Raw genomic sequence first — 24759 nt, 5'->3', positions numbered from 1 at the left:
TCGTTAAAAAGTCCAAGAGGAGTACTAAGTAGCAAAGGTAGGCCACCCTCTGAAAGTACACAATTCGTCAAAGTTGGTACTTCTACTGATCAAGATATCTGCTTTTGAACTTTGAAGCTATTATTGAGCTTGAATTGCTCTGAGGGATGAGATAAGCTTTGGAAGCGACTCAGCTCTACACTTTCCAGAGATCCAGATAGCTTCAAGTGTGACAAGACCCAAATAGCTCCCCAACAATGTAGCTCCTTTGTTGAATATGCTCTTTTCCAGCTTTTGGATTGTGCATATAAAATATACCAAGATGTTTTCTTCCTTGGAAACTGCTGTGCATACCGCAGTGACCTCAGTCTTCATAGAAAAGGTTGTTTGACATTCACTTATATAAAGTCCTTTTGACACTCCTGTTAACGGTGAATCCTTCTGAAGTTCCAGAGTTGCAAGGCATTTTAATGTCCTTGTACTTGTGAGGTCATTAAATGTATTCCATAGCTCTACTCATCAGTCCACTAAAGAGCCGCACCTACACCCCAAACATGGTAAAAGTCTTGGATAGACCCTGAACACCCATTCACGTTGTTTACGTGTTGGAATGCACATGCCACAGCCCATACTTTGGAAGCACCATTAGACATCTCAAGGACCGCATCAGTGAACACGCTAGAGCCATGCACCAACAAGATCCCCGCTACCCAATGGCCCTCCACATGGCCTCATGCCCGAGCCAAGGTACCCATAAGAGATTCGAGCTCTATGGAATCGACATTGCCAAACCGAATGTGAGGGGAGGCAATCGGGAACTCAAACTCAGGCGCTTTGAGGCCACTTGGATTATGCGCTTACACACCGTTAAATACGGCCAGAACATAGATCATGAGCTCCAGTACTTTTTGGACACTTAAGTCGCTTAAACCAATTACATGACAGTTGGGTATACCTGTTATATCACAGGTGGTAAATTGAGGCTTTAATTACACCTGTTGAATGTATATATAACTATTCGCCTGTGCTATCCTTGATTATCCCCCGGTGACTCCACCAAGCTCACCGTTCAATAACCCACTTTGTGTCATTCCCGGTGACAGTGGGTTTTCTTTGGTTTCTCCAGTCAATATCTGTTTGTATAACCTGTCTACCTTGCTCTAGTTCAGGAAACATAAGCATGAGACTTATATCTCACCTCTGTACCCAAGAGCAATTTATACTTCACATTATGTGCTGCCTTGTATGATCTCTCATTGCTTATTAGCATTCACGATTCTTTAGGCTCGCACATTACCTTATTTCCTGGTAGCCGGAACCGAAGGGTACACCATGTGCCTCATGTGCTTTCATTTTTACGTTCATATCATACATGCTATAACTTGTTATTGTGTCCTTACATGCACTTCTGTCGCCATTGAAAATGTTATTGCTAAGCTCATTCATGTACAAACTTGATCCTGTCTCGTCACATGATCCGCCACTATCCGTTCACTGCGACGGTTTTTCTCCGCATAGTACCTCTTAGTCCCAAACTCCGATCACTCACTCACCAAGTCAGCGGTCTAGTCCCTTTTTCACTCCCCAAGTCGCCACTTCCGACTCACGCCACACGTTACACACGTTGCCTTACGTCTTAGTGTTTTTACAAATAAGGACTTCCCCCTTGGCCTCCCCGGACATTACCCCGGAGACGACCCTCGACGCGACCTGAAAACCCCAGGTAAGAGATCGGCGAGCTAGATCTCACTCCTTCCTGCTAACCGGAGCCCAGCTCTATTCTATTTTCTTATCTCCTTCTCGCACCTTGCTCCTACAGGTCCTTCGTGCACAGATGCACCAGTCTGTGTCCACTTCTCCACCCAGCCACTACCGTACCTACGGCCCTAAGTTTTACCCGTTGACCGGGTTGGAATTATCACCGGTTTAAAGGTGAGTTCCAATCTCGGACTGGGTGCGATCTCCCTATTACTTTTCTTATATCAGGGTTGTTTTAACCATACTCGACATGCCCTCTTGTTGACCTGACACCGGCATCCACCCCTTGTTGTTTTTTCTCCCTCCAGATCCACATCACGCGCTTACAGGTATTTTTCTCGACTTTTTCACTCATACCAGCCACTTACTACACTTTTAACGTAAATTCTCCACACTACGAATGCGCTCACACCTCGAGATAATTAAGATCACTCGCGCCTACAGGATCTTGTTTTAGTATAGCCCTCATCATGTCTTTTACATTCAGTGGTTTATTATCTTGCCAGCCCTTACTATGCAATGTTCAAAACAATTATGTTATATCATCTCAAGATGTTTTTCTTGTTTTAGCACGTTTACACCGATTTTCTAATTATCCATTTGTACTGATTGTTACAAACATGCAATAAGATATATTCTGTTCCAGGCCCTATAGTCACCTTGATTTGATGTATTGTATTGTTTTTTACAGCACCTTGTTGTAATTCGTGCTCTTCCGCCATTTCCTCACTATACATTTTCGCTTTTCGTGATTTCACATCGCGTTGTTGATCCGCCCCCTTGGATCATTTGCTTACCATTACCCAATCAATTGATACTTACTACAGTTAACTACCCTTGCCATAGATTAGAACTTCGATTGGTTATATCTACAGATTTGTCATACACTCGCTACAGTGCCCCTATGGGGTTATGACCACCGCCTGACAAATTTATTTTTTGATTTTTGTTTGGGCTTGACATTTTCAAGCATGTTTACCCATACTGACAGGCCACCCTTAGTTTCCGGGTTGGCCTGATCCATACATAGTTCACACATTTATACTCTTATCTTTATTATTCTGCTGTAACTTATATTGCTATTATGCATTGTGTATTAACATCAATTTGGGGATGCTGACACCCACCTTTTTGGGGCCCAGCACTTCACAGCATGGCCATGTTATTTCATCCCCACCCATGCATGGATCACCCACATAATCTGTTTTTTGTGTCACAAATACTTTGCTAAGGCTTTCAGGGACCCTGCATTTGCCAGTGATATCCATTAACTGGCGTCTGTTTAATTTCATGATATTCTTTTCTTTTGCATGTTTTGTATCGTTTGATACCATCTGTATATAGTGTGTTCTTAATGTTTACTGTAACCTTTACAGCCCTGAAGAGTCACAGGATCTCTCCTGTTAACGAAACATGTGTCGGCTGGCGTTGTATGTTTTTGAAAAAAAGAAAGAAATCTCCATAAAAACAACGTATCTTTCACTCCACCGGTGTCAACCTAAATTCTTATGTGTTAAACATCGCAGTATCTGTACTATTTATCTTACACGTGTGCCCAGTATCTGCTTAATGTATTTTTCTAGTTCCAAGGTCTTGACCTTGGCTCTTGTGTGAGGTTTAGGGTTTTTCCTCAATACTGGCTGCACCGTGAGACATTTGACTACCCTATCATGCATCAACCCACCATTAACACTACTGTTAGAGCGCCAACGTCCTGTTTTCCTTTAAACCCTTCGCAGGCCTTCTACCCATTCACGGATGTTTAGTTGATTCAGTATTTTATGCTATGGTGTGTGCTACATATTTCATTGAGGATGATGATCTGTTGTGTTTTGTTTAGCTTGTGGGTGTGTCTCTTCCTTGACTTATCTGAGGAATTGTTGATGAAACAGGTTCGAATTGAAAAATTCGGGTTGTGAGGTAATTGGAAAATGTGAGTTGTCAGAGGTGAGGGGTCGAAAAATGTTTCTAACTATCTTAAAAGATTTCCACTTTTATTTACATATTACCTTAGAATATTCCCATTGATCCAGAATTATTTTACCAATCTCTCTTGCATGCCGGTAGGTGGTGTCATTTGGCTCTGGGTGGCATTTTTGGTCTATATAGGGGCCACCCCAGTGCAATCTCTTCATTTACTTCTTTTCTGTTCCATCAGCACGGATCCAGATTGAGCTCCCCTCAGTCATTTTTTGGCTGACTTCTTTCGACCTTTTATTGAAGTCTAGTTTGCTTTTCCAAATTCCCTGCAGCCGGATGGACCCCTGCCCAACTCCAAATGTTTTATGAGACAAGGAGCTTAATTTTGGGGTGTTATAACCCTCTGTAGCACCATCGGGTCCCAAGGGTTAGGGAGGGTCTTCGAGACTGGGGTTCTGCTGGTGTGTTCGCCTGCAGCTCCAGTCGACCCCTTAGGATCTGTTGGTGGATCTGGATCGACTCCAACTGTGACTTTACAACCTCCTCCGGGACCATTCCAGAAGCGATGTTCCTGGTATCGCCAATGCCCATTGGCAGCGCCAAACCCATTGTGATTCCCGACTCAGACACAGAGCTGGAGTGGCTTAGACCAGCCTAAATGCCTGAATTGGAAACATAGCACTATTTTACTGGAAGCCTTACTGTGGAATAAGAATGAAGGGGATCTGAGGATCCCTATTCTTGGACTGACCCCTTAGCAGACTCCATAACCAATGAAAAGTTGTATGAGGACCTTGCTGCCATCAGTGGTCTGGACACCTCACCAGAGAGTGGCCTCCTTTCCTCCTACCATGACTATCTAGAAAGGGGCTTCCTTTGTGATTGTGGTCGGGAGGATGGCTAAGGTCCTGGATCTAAAGCTTCCCACAATTCAAGGAAAACAAATGTTTTGGCAGAGGTGCTTTATCCAGGGGTATCCTCATCAGAATCCTTACTATCTTTCAATAAAGCCATTGGTGATATCCTGCACAGGGACTGGGCCAAGCCCTGCACAGGCACCCCTGTGCACAGGACCATTGCTCAATAAATCAAAGGTCGAAGGGACGGGAGGACTGGCCGTAGTACCGTCCTATATCTGGTATGAGTCAGATGACCTTTCATTTTTACAGTTTTGACTCAACCTGATTATTCCGCGAATCCACACCTACCCGGCCACAACTGATCCGGCCGCCCTAGGGCTGTAAACCCGCCCCAATCCCCACCTCTGTCCTGAGGAAGACCCGCTGTGACCACCCACTGGGGCACTACTAGGGTTGAAACTTCGACGCATATTTTTAGTTTCAGAGCTACTAGGATTCCACAGAACAAAGGATAGGAACTATTGGAGGAAATTGCTCTCTGGCCTTCTAACTTGTACATAGCCAACTATGACCACACTGTATATATTGCACACCTGTTGAGCACTAAAGCACTATTGTCACTACTATCACTCTTCACCCATGTAAATACTTCTTGTTGACATCATTTGCTTTCTGTTTACTATGAATATCATTGAATGAAGTAATTCTGATAAAAGTAACAATACAAAGTTCTTTCTCTTAGTCTTTTTTCAGGAGGTATTTGGTGCCCCAAGGGCTTGTTGTAGAGGTTGCTCTAGATCGTTATCGCTACACTTTTGAGCGTTGTCTACTAAGCTAGTTCCTACCCGACAGAACCACTTTTGTTTATATTTACATTTTTTCCCCGACTCATCCTTCTAAAGAAGAGGAGAGACTCCACCATCAAGACCCAAAAAGAGCGTTATCGTTCTATATTGATCTTACTGAAGAATTCCGGGTGGACACTCAACTCTGTTGGATGTGCTGGGGCAAAGAAAAGAAAGGCAGTTCAAAAGAAAACAATCTCTTGATGGATACTCCTTCGTATTAAGATCAGTTACGCGATGGCAAAGAAACAGCCCCCTGAAGGCTTATGAGTTCACTCCACCAGAGCTACTGCTGCGATCACTCCCTTAGCTAAAGAAGTCCCAGTCCTGGACATCTGTCAGGCAGCTATGTGGGCATCACTACACACGTTTGTTAAACACTATTGCTTCAACAGTCAGGTCTAGCAAGATGGGAACTTTGCCATTCACTTCTTCACGGGTTCTTAGTCTACGACGGTCCGGAGACTCACCTCCAGGGAGAGATTGATTGGTATCTATTCTAAGGTAAGGAATCGGCAGGCTAAAAATCTCTTTCAGATGAACAAATTACTTAACTTCGGTATTGCTATAACTGGTAAAGACTCTTTCTACCACAGATTCCTTATAGACCACTCCCGCCACTCCACCTCCAGTTCTGCGAACTGTCTTCTTTCAATTAAGAGATCCTTAGCTTGGCTCCATGCTTCTAGTACGGCACAAAAATCAGTCAAGAACTGAGGTCAGCTTGCTTGGGTGGCCCTTATATAGGCACCAGACATGTAATTTCCAGCGTGGAGAGCGCCATTGAAGCCATGCAGAGGCAAACTACATGGAGATGGCTCAAAAGTGTCTTGATCCAGTCAGATGACTGGGAATATTCTAATGCAAAACCACAGTTGATGGACAGAATGCAGAACAATGTCATACATTTACCCCAGTACAGAGATCTGGGCCTAAATCCATCGTTTTTTTGCTCTCCACACCACCCCAGTTCAAACATGGCCATATGCAAATCAGTCCGAACCTGTGCCTCATGGGAACAGTCCAACCCAAACTGCCAAGCCATGCCTTCCCTGGACCGGAAACAAGCTTCCGAGGACCGGTTTCTGGCATTCCAGCCGTCTTCAGCCCGGCTTGCTTGAATCCAGTGGTGTGGAGAGCATGGGACTCACGTCTGAGCATACCCATCCCACTCGGGGTGAAAAAATGCAAAAACCACAGTTGATGGACAAAATGCAGAACAATGTCATACATTCACTCCAAGACAGAGATCTGGGCCTAAATCCATCGTTTTTTTTGCACTCCACACCACCCCAGTTCAGTCATGGCCATATGCAAATCAGTCTGACCCTGTGCCTCATGGGAACAGTCCAGCCCGAACTGCCATGCCTTCCCTGGACCGGAAACAAGCTTCTGAGGACCGGTTTCTGGCATTCCAGCCGTCTTCAGCCCGGCTTGCTTGAATACAGTGGTTTGGAGAGCATGGGACTCACGTCTGAGCATACCCATCCCACTCGGGGTGAAAAAATGCAAAATCCACAATTGATGGACAGAATGCAGAACAATGTCATACATTCACCCCAGTACAGAGATCTAGGCCTAAATCCATCGTTTTTTTGCACTCCACACCACCCCAGTTCAGACATGGCCATATGCAAATCAGTCTGACCCTGTGCCTCATGGGAACAGTCCAGCCCGAACTGCCAAGCCATGCCTTCCCTGGACCGGAAACAAGCTTCCGAGGACCGGTTTCTGGCATTCCAGCCGTCTTCAGACCGGCTTGCTTGAATCAAGTGGTGTGGAGAGCATGGGACTCACGTCTGAGGCATACCCATCCCACTCGGGGTGAAAAAATGCAAAAACCACAGTTGATGGACAGAATGCAGAACAATGTCATACATTCACCCCAGTACAGAGATCTGGGCCTAAATCCATCGTTTTTTTGCACTCCACACCATCCCAGTTCAGACATGGCCATATGCAAATCAGTCTGACCCTGTGCCTCATGGGAACAGTCCAGCCCGAACTGCCAAGCCATGCCTTCCCTGGACCGGAAACAAGCTTCCGAGGACCGGTTTCTGGCATTCCAGCCGTCTTCAGCCCGGCTTGCTTGAATCCAGTGGTGTGGAGAGCATGGGACTCACGTCTGAGCATACCCATCCCACTCGGGGTGAAAAAATGCAAAAGCCACAGTTGATGGACAGAATGCAGAACAATGTCATACATTCACCCCAGTACAGAGATCTGGGCCTAAATCCATCGTTTTTTTGCACTCCACACCACCCCAGTTCAGACATGGCCATATGCAAATCAGTCTGACCCTGTGCCTCATGGAAACAGTCCAGAATATTCTAAGGCAGCTAGATAGTCTCTACCAGATAAAGCATTGTTCGGCTGAGACTTGGTAGCGAGGAAAAGAAGGCTAGCATGGTGAGAAGATTGGAAGAGAAGTTTGATGGAGGTGATTAGGTGAGGAGAGATGAATAAGGTGATTATGCCAGTAGGAGGCAAAGTTGGTGGCCAGAGCTAGTAATAGGGTTTAGGAGAAAAAGGAACAATGAGGCTAAGGGCAAGAAGGAAATGGAATGGAAGGGGTTGGATGTGTGAGGGGGGAGCTGGATGCTAATGAGGGAAGAAAGAGAACTAGAAGCTGGAGAGCAGGATGAACGAGAAGAATAAAAAAGATGAAAGAGAAGAATAAGAAAACAAAGTATGGAAGAAAAGAGCAATAAAGGAGGCTGAGATGAGAAGAAAGAGAGTAAAGAAGTTAGGATGGATTAGAGATATAACAAGGGGCAAAATGAGGAAGAAAGAAGAAGAGCATAGAGCATAAGAAGAGTAAAGATGAAGAGAGGAAAATGTTTGAGTGACGAAAGCATGTGTGTGAGAAAGGATGAGTAGGTGAGAGAAGGTAAGTAGATGGAGGAAGAGTAAAAAAGGTTTAATTTGTGTTTTATTATACCTCAACATTCACAACATAGTACGTCAGATCATAGTATTTCAGGTGCAGTAGAAGCTGCATAGTTTTGCCTCCCTCCCAATTTCCTAACATACCTTATAAATTTTAGTAACATATTCCATAAATGTTTAAAAAGCACATAAGACGAAAACACTGTAATTTTATGCCAGGAAGTGCATAAGGTAAAGAGCACAGGGAACAACAGCTTCTCACAGGTGCGACACAACACCTAAATGTCTTTGAAATGCCTCTCCCTACTCTCTAACCACTTTTTCCCTTGAAAGAGTCACCCCCTCAATCAGGAGCAGAGTTTTCCCTTCTAGAAAGATATCCCAACAATCGAAAGTCTAAAACTGTGTTATCAAAGTTGAGCTCATGCTGTGAACATAATCTGACTCTTGCTCACTCTTCCAATAAACAATGTTGCCGCCTACTTCTACAAAAATCTATTTCTTATTCTAATGGTCTGCCTTAAGTTTGATTGTATAGTGTAAAGTGTAACTGGTGCCTTGTACGTCCAATGCCTTCATAATGCCTTTAGCCAGTATACAAGCATCTATGCAGAAGACCTCTTAGGCCAACTTCTCTCTCTAAGAGTGTGCCTATCGTGCTCGCTGACAGTAATATTCCCATCACCACCATCCTCCTGCCTTTTAGATGCACCCTTAAGCTTTCTTAGGTAAGACTCTGTAACATAGCTGCAGCAGCAAAGGGCACTCTTATCTCTCATGGTCCCAGCTACAAGCCGAAGAACCTCCTCCATTTTGCCCTGCAGTGCAGAAAAGGAATGGAGGAATCGAAACGGTACACGAAGCATCCTATGGTACACTCTTCCTTTTAAGTTATCCTTAGCCTCCAACCTAGAATCCAGTTCCGGACATACTTCAGCACACACTTGCTCTTTCTTGGTTCTTGCTTATTCTGTAGTTCGTCTAAAGTCATCTCTCTCAGATCCTTTTGTGACACTGAAGTTTTGGCCTAAATATCTCTTCCTTGGAACAACTCATGTTAACCACCATTCATGGCTCACAACTCCAACACAAGCTTCATTTTAGCCATATCTGAGATCGAGTTCCAGTAAAAATTAAAAATAAAAGAAACAGCTTCATGAATTCAAGCTTTTAAAAGTATCCCCTGGCTTCTCCCCCTCTAGCAGTTCACGGTGAGTATTTTATATGGCCTTTTGGTTTTTATGTTGCATTGCAGTTGATAGTGATTTTTCATAGGGTTTGTTTTCCCCTTACCATGAGTTTTGTCCATGTCCCATTCAGTTTTGTTTTGGGCAGTCCAGTGTCTGGTACCTGCTTTTTCGACTTATGTGACTCTTTCACAGGGATGTGCTCCCTTCATGTTGATCTAATAGCATGAAGATGCAAAATGGTTACTAATGGAGTTGCCCTTGCCCCATGGAAGCAAAACAATAAACTGAGTCTACTTTGCATCCTGCACTTGACTACATCTCTTGGATGACTTTAATCCAACACTGGGTGGGTGGGCAGCTAGGAAAAGAGAAACCACCACCATGAGCCTGAGAGAAAGCTGCCCGTCTTGAATGCCTTCTTGTTCCCTCTTTACCTCCTCCTTCTGGGGAGACCAGTTTGAGAGAGAAGGAACGAAGAAAGCAAGGAGAGGAGATCGCATGTGGGTGGGGTAGATGAGAGAAGGAGCGAAAGAGATGAAAGATAATGAGAGGAACAGAGATATTGAGATTGAGGACATGGCGAGTGTGCTGGATGTATAAGAGGGAGGCAAGGCCAAGCAGATGTGGGGAAATGGAGAAAACGAATGGGAGAGAGATTATAAAACCATGAGAGGGGGAAGGCAAGAAAATAAAAATGGATAGCAGCTAAAGAGGAGTGCACAAAAATAGAAAGGATGAATGAAGAATAGGAAATGAGAAGGAAGGAAGGGCAAGTGAGGCAAGTGAAATGGAAAGAACAGGGGAAGGGAAGACAATTAATGGAGATAAGGGTGTGATGTGGAGGAGAAGGAAATGGATGATATCTGTGGAGAACAAGATATGAGGGAAGAGGAGAAAGCCAGTGAATGAGAGAGGTGAAAGAGAAAGGCGCATGCAACATAAGAAGATGAAGTAAGTATCAACAGAAATGGTCAGGAGAGGTGGTGGGGAGCATGGAGTATAGCAAGAGGAGTAGGCAGATAAGAAATCAAGAGAGGCGAGAAAGGAGTGAGCAAGAGAAAAGAGACAGAGCGAGACTAATGGCGAGGGGTAGAGGTGAGGGTGCAAAGAGGAATCTGGAAGACAAAAAGGAGGAGAGAAGGGAGTAGTGAAATAGAGGGAGAAAAAAATCAAAAGGAAGGGAGTAGAGTAAAGGAGTGGTTAAAAAAGGAAGAGAAAGTAAAGTAGAGAATAAATGGGGAGAGAAAGAGAGAAGGGAGAATTAAGAAAGAGGGGGAAGAACAAGAAACAAAAGGAGATGGGAAGGTAGTGCAGAATGATGGACAGGAATGAGGTACTTAAAGCGAGGTGCAAGCGAGCAGTCTTAGCTTGGGGTACAGCTGAGCATTGGATAGCAGGAAATACTTCCAGCTACTTAAATGCAAACTTACTTAAGTTGAGCTGAGGTACCTCACCTGGTGTGCTCTGGTTTGAAAGATAGTCATGCCTTTGTGGATGGCATTGGTGTGGCTATAGTGTGTTTATGATGCTTTGATAGAAGATGAAAGCAAGCTGGGGGAGACCAGTCTCTTAGGGGGCTGGGATGCCATTTGGGAGGTCTGAAAAAGGGAACAGTAGAAGTGTGAAGTACATGTATACTAAATGGCTTTGTTAGAATTTAGGAGTTGCAGACATCCCGGGTGTGTACACATTAAGCATTAGGAGCATGACTACATCTCTTTACATTTCTTTGTTCCTTAGGATATCAAGTGCTGCTCATATTTTTACCTCTTGGGCTCAGTTTGTTTGGTGATTCTGAACTGCCTAAGAGCTCTCCTTTGATTTTGTTTCACCGTTAGTTGCAGAATTATACAGTCATAATTTGCAACCTAAATACGTTGGGTCTAAGAAATGACCCAGCAGTGTCAATACTGCAATTGCCTGCCCATGATTCCCAATCCATATGTAAAGGGAGTGCAGAATCATAAAACTCAGCACGTAATTTGAGACTACCCAAGATTGATAAACTTACTATAAAGTGTAAGTTTATGTTTGAGAATCAGGCTGAGTGTGTGTGAGTACAGCGTTACCTTTCATGAAACAATAAGATAAGGCCATCATCAGAAATAGTAGGCTTACAGTAAGTGACTGGGTGTGAGTGTTTGATTGATTCAGATGCTCAGTCCATCACCACCCCCTTTTGTACCGCTTTTGGCCGCCATAAGTGTGGCAGGGTATGCTCAGACGTGAGTCCCTTGCTCACTTTGCCACTGGATTCAAGTAAGCCAGGCTGAAGACGGCTGGAATGCCAGAAACCGGTCCTCGGAAGCTTGGTTCCGGTCCAGGGAAGACATGGCTTGGCAGTTCGGGCTGGACTGTTCCCATGAGGCACATGGTCAGACTGATTTGCATATAGCCATGTCTGAACTTGGGTGGCAGAGTGGGCTCAAGAACGGTGATGGATTAAACCCAGATCCTTTGACTGGGTGTGATTGTTTGATTGATTCAGATGCTCCGTCTATCACCACCCCCTTTTGTACCGCTTTTGGCCGCCATAAGTGTGGCAGGGTATGCTCAGACGTGAGTCCCTTGCTCACTTTGCCACTGGATTCAAGCAAGCCGGGCTGAAGACGGCTGGAATGCGAGAAACCGGTCCTCGGAAGCTTGGTTCCGGTCCAGGGAAGACATGGCTTGGCAGTTCGGGCTGGACTGTTCCCATGAGGCACAGGGTTAGACTGATTTGCATATAGCCATGTTTGAACTGGGATGGCAGAGTGGGCTAAAGAACGGTGATGGATTGAACCCAGATCCTTTGACTGGGTGTGAGTGTTTGATTGATTCAGATGCTCTGTCCATCACCACCCCCTTTTGTACCGTCCGGCCCCGCTGCAGCAGCGTGGGCCGGAGCTACGCCTCTTGCTGTTTGAGGCCTGACTGCTGGCTGGAGCCGGGGACTCGAGTTGGCGAGGGGGGAGGCCGCTAGGACAACAACACCGGGGCCGCAAACTGGAAGTCGTCGGTCGGCCCGGTATGGCTTGGCTGCTGCCCGCGATATCGGCGGAGTTGAGGCGGCATAGCGAGCTGCGGATGGCCCCCCCCGCCCGGTAAAGTGTGAGCGGAGCAGCAGCATTGCTGGGGGCTGCCGGTGGCCCCTCCCTGCCTTGAGTGACGAGAGCAGCTGGCTCCCGGAGGAGCGGAGGCATTGCATTGGTAGGGCTGAAGGCCCTTTAGCAACGCTGTGAGTTATCTGGTACCCCCAGCTTGTGTGGCCTGTTGCGGGCGCCCGTTTGTCTACCTTGACCCGGAGCTCACGGGTGGTGAGGCAGGTCCCCCCCGGTTTACCGGGGGGGGGGTGCCCTTTTGGCTGTGGGCGTTTGAGGGGGCAGTGTAGCAGCATACTGGTCCTCGGGGTGGGGCGGCTGCATGAGTGCCCCGCCCTGACGATAAGCAGGCTATTGGCAGCTGGTGGCCCGCGGGTGAGACCTGCCCATGACTCTGGTCACTGACCTGGCGGGCACCTAAACCCTTGGATCATTGAGTCAGCAAAGGTCAACGTGAAAGGCGGAGGTGGCGCAGTGGCTTCATCTGGATACTGGCTGGGAGGAGGAGCTCTCCCTCTCTTTGGATTACTTACTTTGGGCATTTGGATTGTAGAGTTGGCCCCTCCTGAGGTTGAGACATTGCGGGAGCCCCTGACTATCCTTCGTTGGGCATGGCGATGGGCTTGCTGGGTCTGGCACCTGACGCAGCTGTCCTGCGTGGATGTGGCCGCGCCTGTCTGCGCCGGTGGGTCCCTTGTGGCCCGAGATTTGAATTTCGGAGGTCCAGGTGATTTTCGTCGACAGTGGCCTCGCAACTAGGCCTGTCTGTTGCTCCGTCCTGGGGGCCGGGCTGTTTGGGGGTGCTGTCCGGTTACACATTGCTGTCCACCCGAGGGAAGCTGTGCGCCATTGCTGTGCCTGGGTGAAGTGGTGTGGCCAGCGATCCATCGAGGTTGCATTTACGATGGCATCTAAGCCCGAGGTTGACAAGCATCAGGCAAGAACCTCTAAGGGGTCACGACAAGTCCAGTCTAATAAACTGGATCGGTATAAGAAGCCTTGGGGGTTACCGCCGGACTCGAGGCAGATTCAGTCGAGCGGAGGAGATTCTTCTGGCCAGCCAGCTGAACCAACGCTGCTTGATGTGATGGCGGTGATCGACGGTGTCAAGTCATCACTGGGACAAAAGATGGCGAGGCTGGACCACAAACTGGACACTGTTACCATCAAAGTCAATCTCATACGGGCGGACCTTACCAAAACAAGTGAGAAAGTCAAGTCTCTAGATATTAAGACCACCAGCTTAACAGATGAGGTGGCACAGCTTCAACAGGAAGTGGGGGACCTTAAGGTCTCCTGCGCACTGACCAATCGGAAGTTGGACGACTATGAGGGAAGGGCTTGCCGCAATAATATCCGTCTTATTGGCGTTCCTGAGAAGGCAGGAGGCCCCGCCCGACCTGTTTGTCGAAGACATAATCCTCAATCATCTCAAACCCAAGGGACTGGGTAACTTGTTTACAATTGAACGAGCGCATAGATTGCCAGGGGGGAGACCCAGGCCTGGGGCCCCTCCTCACCCAATGATTGCGAGGGTGTTATACTTCAGGGACAGAGATGCTATCCTGCAGGCCTCTCAGTCGGGAGGCTCCCTTAAATACGAAAACTCCACTATCTCCTTTTTCTCGGATTTCACCCAAGCAGTCCAGAAACCGCGTCAAAGTTTTCTCGGAGTGAAGAAGAAGCTCAGAGATGGAGGTCTGAAGTATGCAATGATGTTCCCCGCCCGTTCGAGAGTGGAGGCCGAGGGTAGAGTTTGGTTTTTCGATAATCCAGAGGTGGCTTCAGACTGGTTGGAAAATCGTCCCCAGAGTGGATCGTAGCGGCAAGACCGTACTGGAGGTGGCGGACTGGAGGAGCAGGAATGACAGCGAACACAGACTATTTGGGACTTTTGATATATGTCAGGTAGTGGGCCTGACCCATGTGTACTTTATTTGTATTGATCCCTTAGCTGCCTACTGTTAAAGACACAGAGTGAGGTAGTTTCGATGGGGTGGGGGGGAGATGGGGTCCTGGTTTCCTCCTTCTACTTTTAGTTAGTTAGTCGCTTACTGTATGGGGCAACAGGCACACTGCCAGTTGGGGATGGGCGGAAGCCATGAGCAGGGGTGCAGGGAGGGGGTGTGGGGGTTGAGGGTCCTCGAGAATCTGATGTTCAAGGGATTGTTGGTGATTGGTTTTGTTTTGTTAATGTCAAGTAACGGGGGACTCAAGGGATTGTTTGTGTTTTGTTTGGTTTTGCTGTCATCAGGTGACAAGGCTGTGAGTGTATTGTTTCCATACCACCACAATGTCGAAAGTTAGACAAGGATCGGAGATCAGTGTGCTTAGCTGGAATGTAAATAGCCTAGGGGACAAGATAAAAAGAGGGATGGTTAGCCAATTTATCCGGATGCACTCCCCGGATGTGGCACTGGTGCAGGAGACGCATCTTATTGTGCATGGCCTTGCATAAAGGGGGCTATAAGTTAGTGGCGCATGCAGAGTTCACTTCAGGGTCGAGGGGAGTTGGTATCTTGATTAAAAACTCCTTTCCCCTGACTGTTCTGGCTACCTAGGTTGACAAGCGAGGCAGATACATTGGAATATCAGGGCAGTGGGAAGGGACGACGACCACCCTTGTTTCCGTTTATGTCCCGCCAGGTCTGCACATTTCGTGATTTGGGCTCTAGCTTCTTGACTCTACCCTTAGGCCTCCTAATCATTGGACGTGACTTTAATGATGTCATGGACGGCAAGGTGGAACGACAGCCCGCCCGGGTGTTGCGGCCGGCACAGAGGTGGCTCCCAGACTTTCTCGAGACAACGGGCTGGTGGATGGTTGGCAGGTACGCAATCCGAATGAGGTACACTACACGCATGTTTCCGCTGCACACCATAGCCTGTCTAGGATAGATTACATGCAAGTGCCAGCGGCTCAGGCCCACAATGTTCAGGAGGCACGGCATTTAGGGAGAGGCATCTCGGACCACGCGCCGGTTTGGCTCCAGCTGGAGATAGACTGTTTTAATGTAGGCAGAATAACCCCCATTAGTGCTTGGCAACTGAAAGACCCCGCCACTAAGTAGGAATTGATTAAGGTCATGGACAAGTATTGTCAGGAAAACAGGGAAACTGCAGACTCTGCTCCGACTCTGTGGAAAGCATATAAAACAGTAGTCCGGGGGAGGCCTTGTCTTTGATAGCCAAGAAGAAGAAGGAACCATTGTCAGACTTGGAACAGGCAGAAGAGGAAGTGTTGCGATTGGAAAGAGAGGTGGTCCGGGCAGCCACCCCGGAGGGCCTGCTCCAGTTAAAACTGCGGCAGGATGAGTTCAGAGGCCTAGCCAGGGATAAGGCCAAAAGCACAGAATGAGGAGATACAGAGTAGAATGTATGAGCACGGAGATAAGGCGGGGAAGCTAATAGCCTGGCTTGAGAAGGGAGAGTGGGCATCACGGCTGGTACTGGAGTTGTTGAAGGAAAATGCCTGTAAAATTACGGATCCGCAGGCAGTGGCAGTAGTTTTGCGGAGTACTATAGAGGGATATACACCTCTGAGGGGAGGTATACAGAGGCTAAGAATAGATCAATGATTAGAGACATCCAATTACCCGAACTCTCGGAAGATGACAGGAAATATTTAGACTCACCACTTACGGACGACGAGGTGGCGCAGGCCATAAGGGGTGTGCAATCAGGGAAGGCCACATGTCCGAACGGAATCCCCATAGAGCTATATAAGATGAGTGCCAACTGTCTTGCTCCGTTCCTCTGCTCTATGTATGAGGAGAGCAGAGAAGAGGGACTGCTTCCATACGACCAGAGAGTGGCCAATATTGTAGTCCTACACCAGGCTGGCAAATCTAAACTAATTGTTCATCTTACAGGCCCATCTCTTTATTGAATGCAGAGCCTAAGGTCTTGGCGAAGCTGTTGGCGACAAGGCTGGTCAAAGTTATCACTTCCCTGATACATGTGGACCAGTCCGGTTTCATGCTGTGTCGCAATACTGCCCTTAATTTGCACCGCCTACATGGGGTGCTGGGCAGGTCACCCAGGAGCCATGGTACTGGTATCCTTGGATGCCACTATGGCTCTTGATAGGGTCGAATGGCAATACCTATTTGTGGTGCTGGAAAAGATGGGTTTTGGGTCTGAGTTTATTACTTGGGTGCGTCTCCTGTATGCGGCCCCTCTGGCCAGGGTTGTTCTCAATAATCGAAAATCCTCGGACTTCCCCCTCGGCAGGGGTACCAGGCAGGGTTGTCCCCTGTCCCCGCTCCTTTTTGCCCTGGCCTTGGAGCCGCTTGCGGCCTGGGTTCGGTGGGACCGATCGATTTGTGGCCTGCGCTGGACGCTGGATTGGGAGGGTAAGATCTCTTTATATGCGGACAATATCTTGCTTTATCTCACTAATCCGGAGGAATCGCTGATACGTTTCCTAGATGTGCTTGCGATTTTTGGGAGATACTCAGGCTTCGCAATTAATTGGTCAAAATCAGTTCTTTATGTACTCTGGGGGGATCCGCCGATCATTCCTAATACTTGCACGATAAGGATTGAGCCTGTAGGATTTAAATACCTCAGCATTTACGCAGCGCTTGACCCGAAGCTACAATTTGCCAACAATTTGGCCCCCCCCCCGACTCGGCTAAGGGGGGATGTGGCGCGCTGGAAGGCACTGCCGCTCTCCCTTCTGGGTACAGCAGTGCTTTTTAAAATGATGGCCCTTCCCCGGTTTTTGTATGCGCTCCAAAATGCGATGGACCCAGTCCCAGCCTCCTACTTTAAAGACATAGAGTCCCTACAGAGACAACTATTGTTGGACGGAAATCCCCGTATCGCGTTCACTAAGCTTACTCTTTCATACTCTTTCATGGTATGACGAAGGGATAGGTCTACCGGACCTACATAAATATTATTGGGCCTCGCAGCTGGCCGCAGTGAATCACGCTATTTACGGTCCCCCAGGGGACCCGGGATAGGGGGCGACTTCAACGCTCTCTGCCAGGCCCTGTCGGTTCCCCCTAGCGGGACCCACGGCACACGCCGATCAGGTGTGGCACGCGACTAACAGATATCTGAAGTGGGAGGGAAGGCTTACACTCGCCACCCCGCTGTGAAGCTCGGTTAAATTGGGCAGTCTGTGGAAATCTAGGGGCTTCGATAAATGGGACCTCATTGGGATCACACAGATTAAGGATGTTTTGAGAGGGGGCACAGTCCACACATTTCAATCTCTTCAGCAGCAGTACCACCTTCACAAACGGGAACACTACCGCTACCTTCAGATCAGTCATGCACTGCGCACACATATTACCAAAGATACATCGCTTCCCGACTCCTCCCCCCTTGAAGACCGGATGTTGGATGGTCACCTCCCGGGAAGACCATCTCTTTAATTTACAGGAAATACATAAATAACTTGGAGGATCCACTGGTACTCGTTAAAACACGCTGGAATGAGGATGGGCTGGAATTTGATAAGGAGGACTGGAGGGAGGCGGTTTCCTCTCCACGGGTGGTGGGGATGCAGGCTGGTGCAATTAAAATGTTTACACAGGTCATATGTTACGGGACCGAGTCTGATCCGTATGGGCCGTTCGGAGGGTGGGGAGTGTAAGGGTGTAAGCGGGGAACTTGGAACGTTTATGCATATTTTGTGGCACTATACTGGGGTACAGACATACTGGGAGAAGATCCATGAAGAGATGCAGGAGGTCCTGGGAGTGGAAATGAGGCCAGAGGCCCGCAGATGCATCCTAAATGTCTGGGAGCCCACAGATCTGAATGCGCACAGAAAGCAGTGGGCAACATTGGCATACATGGTAGCGAAGCGTAATATTGCTCAGCTGTGGGGGGCAAGCCAGTCACCTCAAGTAGAGAATTTGGCGGAAGACTTGGATTGGTGCATGTTTCGGGAACGCGCAGTATATGCGGCTAGGGGGTGTCCTGCAAAGGGGGGGAAAGTTTGGGAAGCTTGGAACCACTACCGCGGAGACATCTGTGACCCCCCCGATGAGCCAAGATGATGATCCACTTTTACTATTCTGTACTGTATCTTCTGATGTATGGAAAGAAATGATGAAGCCTGTAATAGTTTAAATTGTCACCTGATGTCTATTTATTATTGATGTTTTAATAAAAAGATTTAAAAAAACAAAAAACAAATGTTCAGACTGAAATTCTGCAACCAGGGCCTGTGAATTCTTAGCCCTTACTTCTGTTGAATGAAGCCCTCGCAGACACTTTGATGGCTACTTGGTCAAACCCTTATTAGTGAAGCCTGTGAATAGGTAGGTGGCCAGATATCACATACACATGCCTGGTGACCCACAGTTTCTCATCAAGCACCCTACCCCAGAAAGTCCTATTGTACAAGCCTCCACCAGTAAAGTGAATCGAAACTCTTTGCCAATCACTATTCTAGAAAGGGAATCCTAGAGGAATGATGGTTTTAGCAAATGTATGTTTTCTTCCGCCAGTCTAGCACTGCTGTCCGTGAATGCAGTCTGTCTTCTTTGCTAAATCTATGCCCTGTGAGACATGACGGTCCCCAAAAATCATAGAGCCTCTTTTGCCCTTCCTCCTCCCCTGCTACAACAGCCACCAAACCTCCTTAGAGTGCCCTTTTTGGCATATGCTCAACCAGTAGGGGGCAGGATTCAACATTTCCCCTAAGGTTGTTGATCCTTTGTATCCGACAGATGGGTCTTACAAATTTTTCAAAATGGCTATGCCCTGCCTTTTCTCTCCTTCCCCGCCTACTGTCCCTCCCAAACCGGAGTGGATTTTGGACAAGTGTTTATCCTTTCTGTTACAGGAGGAGTGCCTGTTGATTTCCAAAAGAAAGAGGTAGAGTTGTTAGTTTTGCTATTTCTTGTCCTGAAAAACGCCTGCCTCAGACCTTCAAACCCCTGAATGCCTTCCTCCAGAAAGACTCATGCAAAATGCTCAGACTGTTCCAGATCCTGATTGCTTTGGAGCCAAGAGACTGGATGGTGCCCTTGTACTTGCTTGATGTGAATTTTCATGTACCCATTCTTTAGTCTCACAGGTGTTAACTGTGGCTCAAAGTGGGCCAGTAGCGTTTTAAGCTTGTTCTGCTCCCCTGTTGCCTCACCAGCACCCCTAGGTGTTGACGAAATTGATGGTGGTGGTCGTTGTCCATCTTCCATTGGGCTAAGAATCAAGGCAATCTTGCTGACTCCATCCAAGTCTCAAAGGTGGCACCATAAAAATTGCCTTGGTTGCCGATGGACCATAATTTGTCCAGCAGCAGACCACTCTCCCTTCCATAACCAGAGCTGGCCATGCTGATGGGTGCGTCAATCATGTGAGGCCGTTTGAGGGAGTTGGAGAGCAAAGGACATCAGTCTGCTAGACCAGTGGGCCTTCCATCTGTTGCTGAAGCTCTTCCTGCTGGTGTAGGTTCTCATAGACAATTCCACTGCCATGTTGTACTGCAACAGGCATGCTGGATGGTGTCCACTGTCCTGTGCCAGGAGGCCTGGAATCTTTTAAGTTGGTTGGAGTGCCCCAGCAGCTTTGTGACTGCTGATCACCTGTTAGGATTTATGACTGCCAGAGTAAATGAACTGAATAGATAACGTCTGTCAGATCACTAGTGTTGTCCATATCCAGAAGAGGTGCAGTGCGTCTTCCAACAGTGGGGAGAACCTTGGCTAGATCTTTTCGCCGTTGTCAAGAACGCCCAATATCTACACTTTTGCTTGTTGGAGAGACTACAAGAACACTGTGCACCATATAAATGTTATTGTGCTGAATCTGACTTGTTCCTAGGACTACATTATTTGTATTTCATAGTTGCACATGTGCATACAGTCAGAGTATTCTTTATATGTTTGTGGGCACTTTACTACTTCTTTTTCACAAATGATTACACAGTTTATAGAGATATTTGAGGAACAGCATCTTGGATGATGCCATCAGTGATATCATCAATTAATGTCATTTAATTAATGTCATTTGAGGTGTCATCTGTGATGTTATTTAACATATCACGAGTGATGAATTATGTGAAGTCATAAGCAGTGCATGGCGGGGGCACAAGTTATAGTTGCTCACTGAACTATAACTGGTAAATTTCAGTGTTTTGGGGTTTTAAGTGGCTGTTTTTTACTCATTTCAACACCTATTTATAATGTTACTTTAACATTTGTTCTTGTCAATGGATTTACCTATTTATGTTCCTTTTATTTACTTTCTCCCCTGTTTAATCTTCTGCCTTTTTCTCCCTTCCTTTCCTTCATCTCCTCTGCACTCTTCATCATCAAAACAAGCTGTACCTCATTGGTTCGTCAAATTACATGACCACCCATGCCCCTCCCAACCTATTTCCCTATTACCCTTTCGTCCCATGGATGAATAGGCCTGGAAGGCTTAAGGCTGGATATATGTGTTTAACCCTTGACCGCGACGCAAATTCCGCCGCGGCGCTGGGGAAATAAAGAGTGGGCGGAGTTCGGACGGGGGCTGTCCGTCGCATGCAAATGCTTAACCTCATAGATGCTATTAAACATTCCTCCCCAGTGCTGCGCTGTCCATTGGAACTAGTGCTGAATGGACGTCCAATGGTCGTGCGCAGCACTGGGGAGGTAGTGCTGCCGTCGGCCAATGCACCGAGGCAGCACTTAAGGGGTTAAGCGTACTTTTGTTGTTGTTGTGGTTTTTGATTTTCAACTCTAGCATATTTTGTATTTTCAGGACTCCAAGGTCTTCTAAGTGACACCTCTGTGGCTAATGATGAGACCCTTCGCAAAGTAGAACGTGGCTCTCGAATCGTATCTGTTGTTCCTCAGGACACTAAGGTCATCCTACAGGTTAGAGTTTGTTGCTTTCTTTGCTCATCTAATACAGTGTTCACAGCCTTTCAGTTATAGCAATTTGTGATTATCAGCTTCCAAAATTCATTGTTTCTTTCTGTTTCATTTGGAACACCCTCTATTCTGGTGCATTCACCTGCCTGCAGATTACTCACGCTTGAGCATTTCTAGGAGTCAGGCTGGATCCAGAAACTCGCACAGCTCTCATGCGCCTTGATGATGTCACTAAAGCCATAAAGCAAACCCCAGGCTCACCAACGTTAGTTCCTTTTTCTCGCACCCTCTTACACAAATCCAGAGTTCTCTCTCTCTTTAGCTTTTGAAGTTTTCCTCTGAGAAAGTGCAGTGCTGAGGATTTAATTCCCTAAAAAGTCAGGGTTTAAGTACTGTCGCAGATGCCAATTACTAATCTGCATGAGGTGTGCCTGTGGTGCTTGGACTTGAGGCATAGGTTGAGGTATGACTTAAGGTGCTGGAAAATAGGTCTCAGGATGAATCCTAAGCCCAACAAGGAGCCAATCTGCTCATGGCCTGTGACGAGCATCAGGATTGATGCTGTTCACTCTCTAGGTCTAAATCTCAGTCTAAATCCTCTCCTTCTTCCAAGTCTCCAAAGGAAAACATAAGAAGAAAATGAGGTATGGAGACTTTTCACCAAAACTTCCTTCTCTCGTTCAGGAGGTAGGTTCCCTCGGTGCTCTCTGTCTCCTACAGAGTAGTCTCCAGAATCAGAATTGGAGGAGATCACTCGTACTGGGAAACCTCTACCTATGAAGCCATCTGCACCTCTGCCAGGCTCAGGTCCTGCTCCACACTAGTGTCACCTCAGGCTTTCTCTAAGTTCCCAGAGCCGGTCCAGCTTTCTTCATGTATGCCATGTTGGAATTTTTTAGGGGTGCCACAGGTGACTCCAGAGCACCTCCTGGTCCCATTGTACCTTTTGGGACTCCATTCAGAGACCATTCGGTGCCTAGGCTCTTCTCTGAACGCCTCCTGCACTACATGGAGGTTTCCAGGCACTGCCTTTTTTGGCGATTTGACAATCCTTTGGCTCTGATGTTGAAGCTGACCCCAATACCCTCTGCACCAACTTTGGCACACCTGAACCTAACTCCGAAGCAATACTGAAGAGGTCTAGGATGGAGGTCCAGCAAATAATTGAAGAACAACAATACAGGGAAGAGCAGATAGATACTGCTAGACAATTATAGTGGCAGACTATGCATGAATTATTTTGAACAGACTGTGACCCGAGTCAGATACCAAATATCATCCAGCAAGAAGAAGCCAACCTTCTACCACATCTGTTCTGTGATACACCACACTACTTGACATTGTAGCAGGCTAGTGGGCTAGATACTTTTCCAGAGTTATAAATGGACAGTGCTTCAGGGTCACCTCACTCTGAAGTTGAAGTGATTCATGTAGTGATAAGGAAGGCTGATGTCCGTGAGCTTCCTTTACCCACCGTCAAGACTAAAGTCAACTGCTAGGCAGGTCCTCCATGAACACAAACAATCTAGGACTAGTTTCACTCTAGTTAGGGCTCAACAGAAATGTATTGCTTGGTTCTAGTACCACAGTGTGCACAGGACCCATGTCTGGTCATACCTGTCCTACTTAAGGAGACATACTAAGGTATACAAGAAAGTGATGGGTGGAATGCTTGAATTGATCTCAGCCACTGGTAATTACTCTGGCCGCATCCCAGTCAGTCACTATTTTGCACACCATGCCACCTCAGTTTGGACTGCCATATCCAAATCAGACTTGACCCTGTTCCAAAGGGAGCAGTCCTGCTCGAACTACTAGGGCAAAAGCAGTCCTGAGTTTCTTGTGTCTGCTTCAGGGAGGGCCTGGCAGTTTCGGATGGACTGTTCCCATTGGAGCTGGGTAAATACTGATTTCCTAGACCTCAGGCTCTTGAAATTTCACTTACAAGATAACATTTGATATACTGTCTGTCTCGGGTACTTTGGCGCTGGATGCGGTAGATTGGATGGTGTCATTGACTTACAGGCCGTGTATTTCCACATAGCGATTCTTCAGTCACATGGCAGGGACCTGTGTTTAAAGGTACGGTCCATTCACTTCGATTTCAAGGTCATCCTGTTGGCATTTACATCAACACCTCAGGGCTTTACAAAGGTGATGTCAGTGGTCATGGTCCATCTGTGGAGGGGGAGAATCCCAATGTTCCCTGACCAACTGGCTGCACAAAGCTGGTCCCCCCCCCCCCCCCCCAGATTGTGCCACACCACTTATAGGCAACAGCATCCATGTTGTTCTATTTGGGCTTTTCCATCACCATCATCTAAAACCCTTGAAGAGGTGCTGTATTTGGTCTTGTACACCAAACTAAGAAATGTGCATTACTGGTAGTATGTCCGGTGGGGAGTAAAAAAAAAAGGTTAATGTAGCAAAGTTACTTATGTTTTCAGAATGAGGGAGAAAGAGTAATTTGGGAGGCTGACCAATAGGTTTTTTCAGCATTACATTTTCTGGATTTCCAACGTTTAAATAAGTGTCTTTCTGAATTGGAAAAGATCTCTCAGATACTGCACAACCAATATCTGGTGGCTGTGGCAATGGTGAAAATAAATGACTTTAGCTGCAAATAAGACATGCATAGCATTCTGAGATTCCTAGCCAAAAGGGTGAAGTTCCGGTGACATGGGGTAGAAAAAGCAGTCAAGTAGATAACCACAAATCCAGCCTGTTTGAATTACTGAATGGAAATCCAGAGATGAATGGCTGATAGGCAGTCTGCCACTTGAGTCCGGAGGTAGGAGAGTAAATGAGTAAATGGGTTTGCATCCCCTCTGTAGAGAAATAAAATTAACAACCTGAGGAGATAATATAACCAAGGGAGGTGACATCTAGAAGAAGAGGTGGAAGATCAGGTCCTGAGCCTTTGTGAACTGTAAGTAGTGGTCTAGATGTTAAGGAAGGACACCAAGGAGAAGAGTGATTCAGTGGGTAGTATGATAACACCTAAGCATTGTGCTAATCATGCTTGATGAGGAGACGATTTTCAAGATACTGGGGTTGTCAACTGCTTTTAGTTGAGTTGTTTGGTCAAGCCAAATTAATATGTGAGAGAAGTCCTGATGGTGGGCAGCTAGATACACCTGTAAGGGTACTCTGTGAGGAGTGGAGAGTGTGCCATCCTCATTAAGACTGGGGTATTACTGTGTTACATGTGAAATAAATAATTGCTCTTAATCCTATTGAGCATTTTGCAAATTAATTTGCATTGTTAGATAAGTGATTATCGGGAGTGGAGGGGTTAGCTGTAGGCTTCTTGAGTAGTGGAATAACTTCAACTGTTTAAAACATTAAGGATTGTTACCAGACTAACAAATGGTTGAAAAAGTGGTGTGTCAGGAGTAGCCTCTTGATTAGTG

At 46.9% G+C, this 24759-nt stretch overlaps 1 protein-coding gene across 1 annotated transcript in view; it reads left to right on the top strand.

Moving 5' to 3' along the window:
• Positions 1-24759, top strand: part of ELP1 (elongator acetyltransferase complex subunit 1) — a 686929-nt gene that overhangs the window by 318026 nt on the left and 344144 nt on the right. The window contains exon 19 of the mRNA XM_086963713.1: positions 21234-21349. Coding sequence (XP_086819839.1) covers positions 21234-21349 — 116 coding nt within the window. The remainder of the gene's footprint in view (positions 1-21233; positions 21350-24759) is intronic.

Source organism: Lissotriton vulgaris, chromosome 3_1 (genome assembly GCF_964263255.1).
Source record: "Lissotriton vulgaris chromosome 3_1, aLisVul1.2, whole genome shotgun sequence".
NCBI classification, from domain to species: Eukaryota; Metazoa; Chordata; class Amphibia; order Caudata; family Salamandridae; genus Lissotriton; species Lissotriton vulgaris.
Note: the sequence above shows the minus strand (reverse complement) of the source record. Positions and strands in the feature narration are given on the sequence as shown.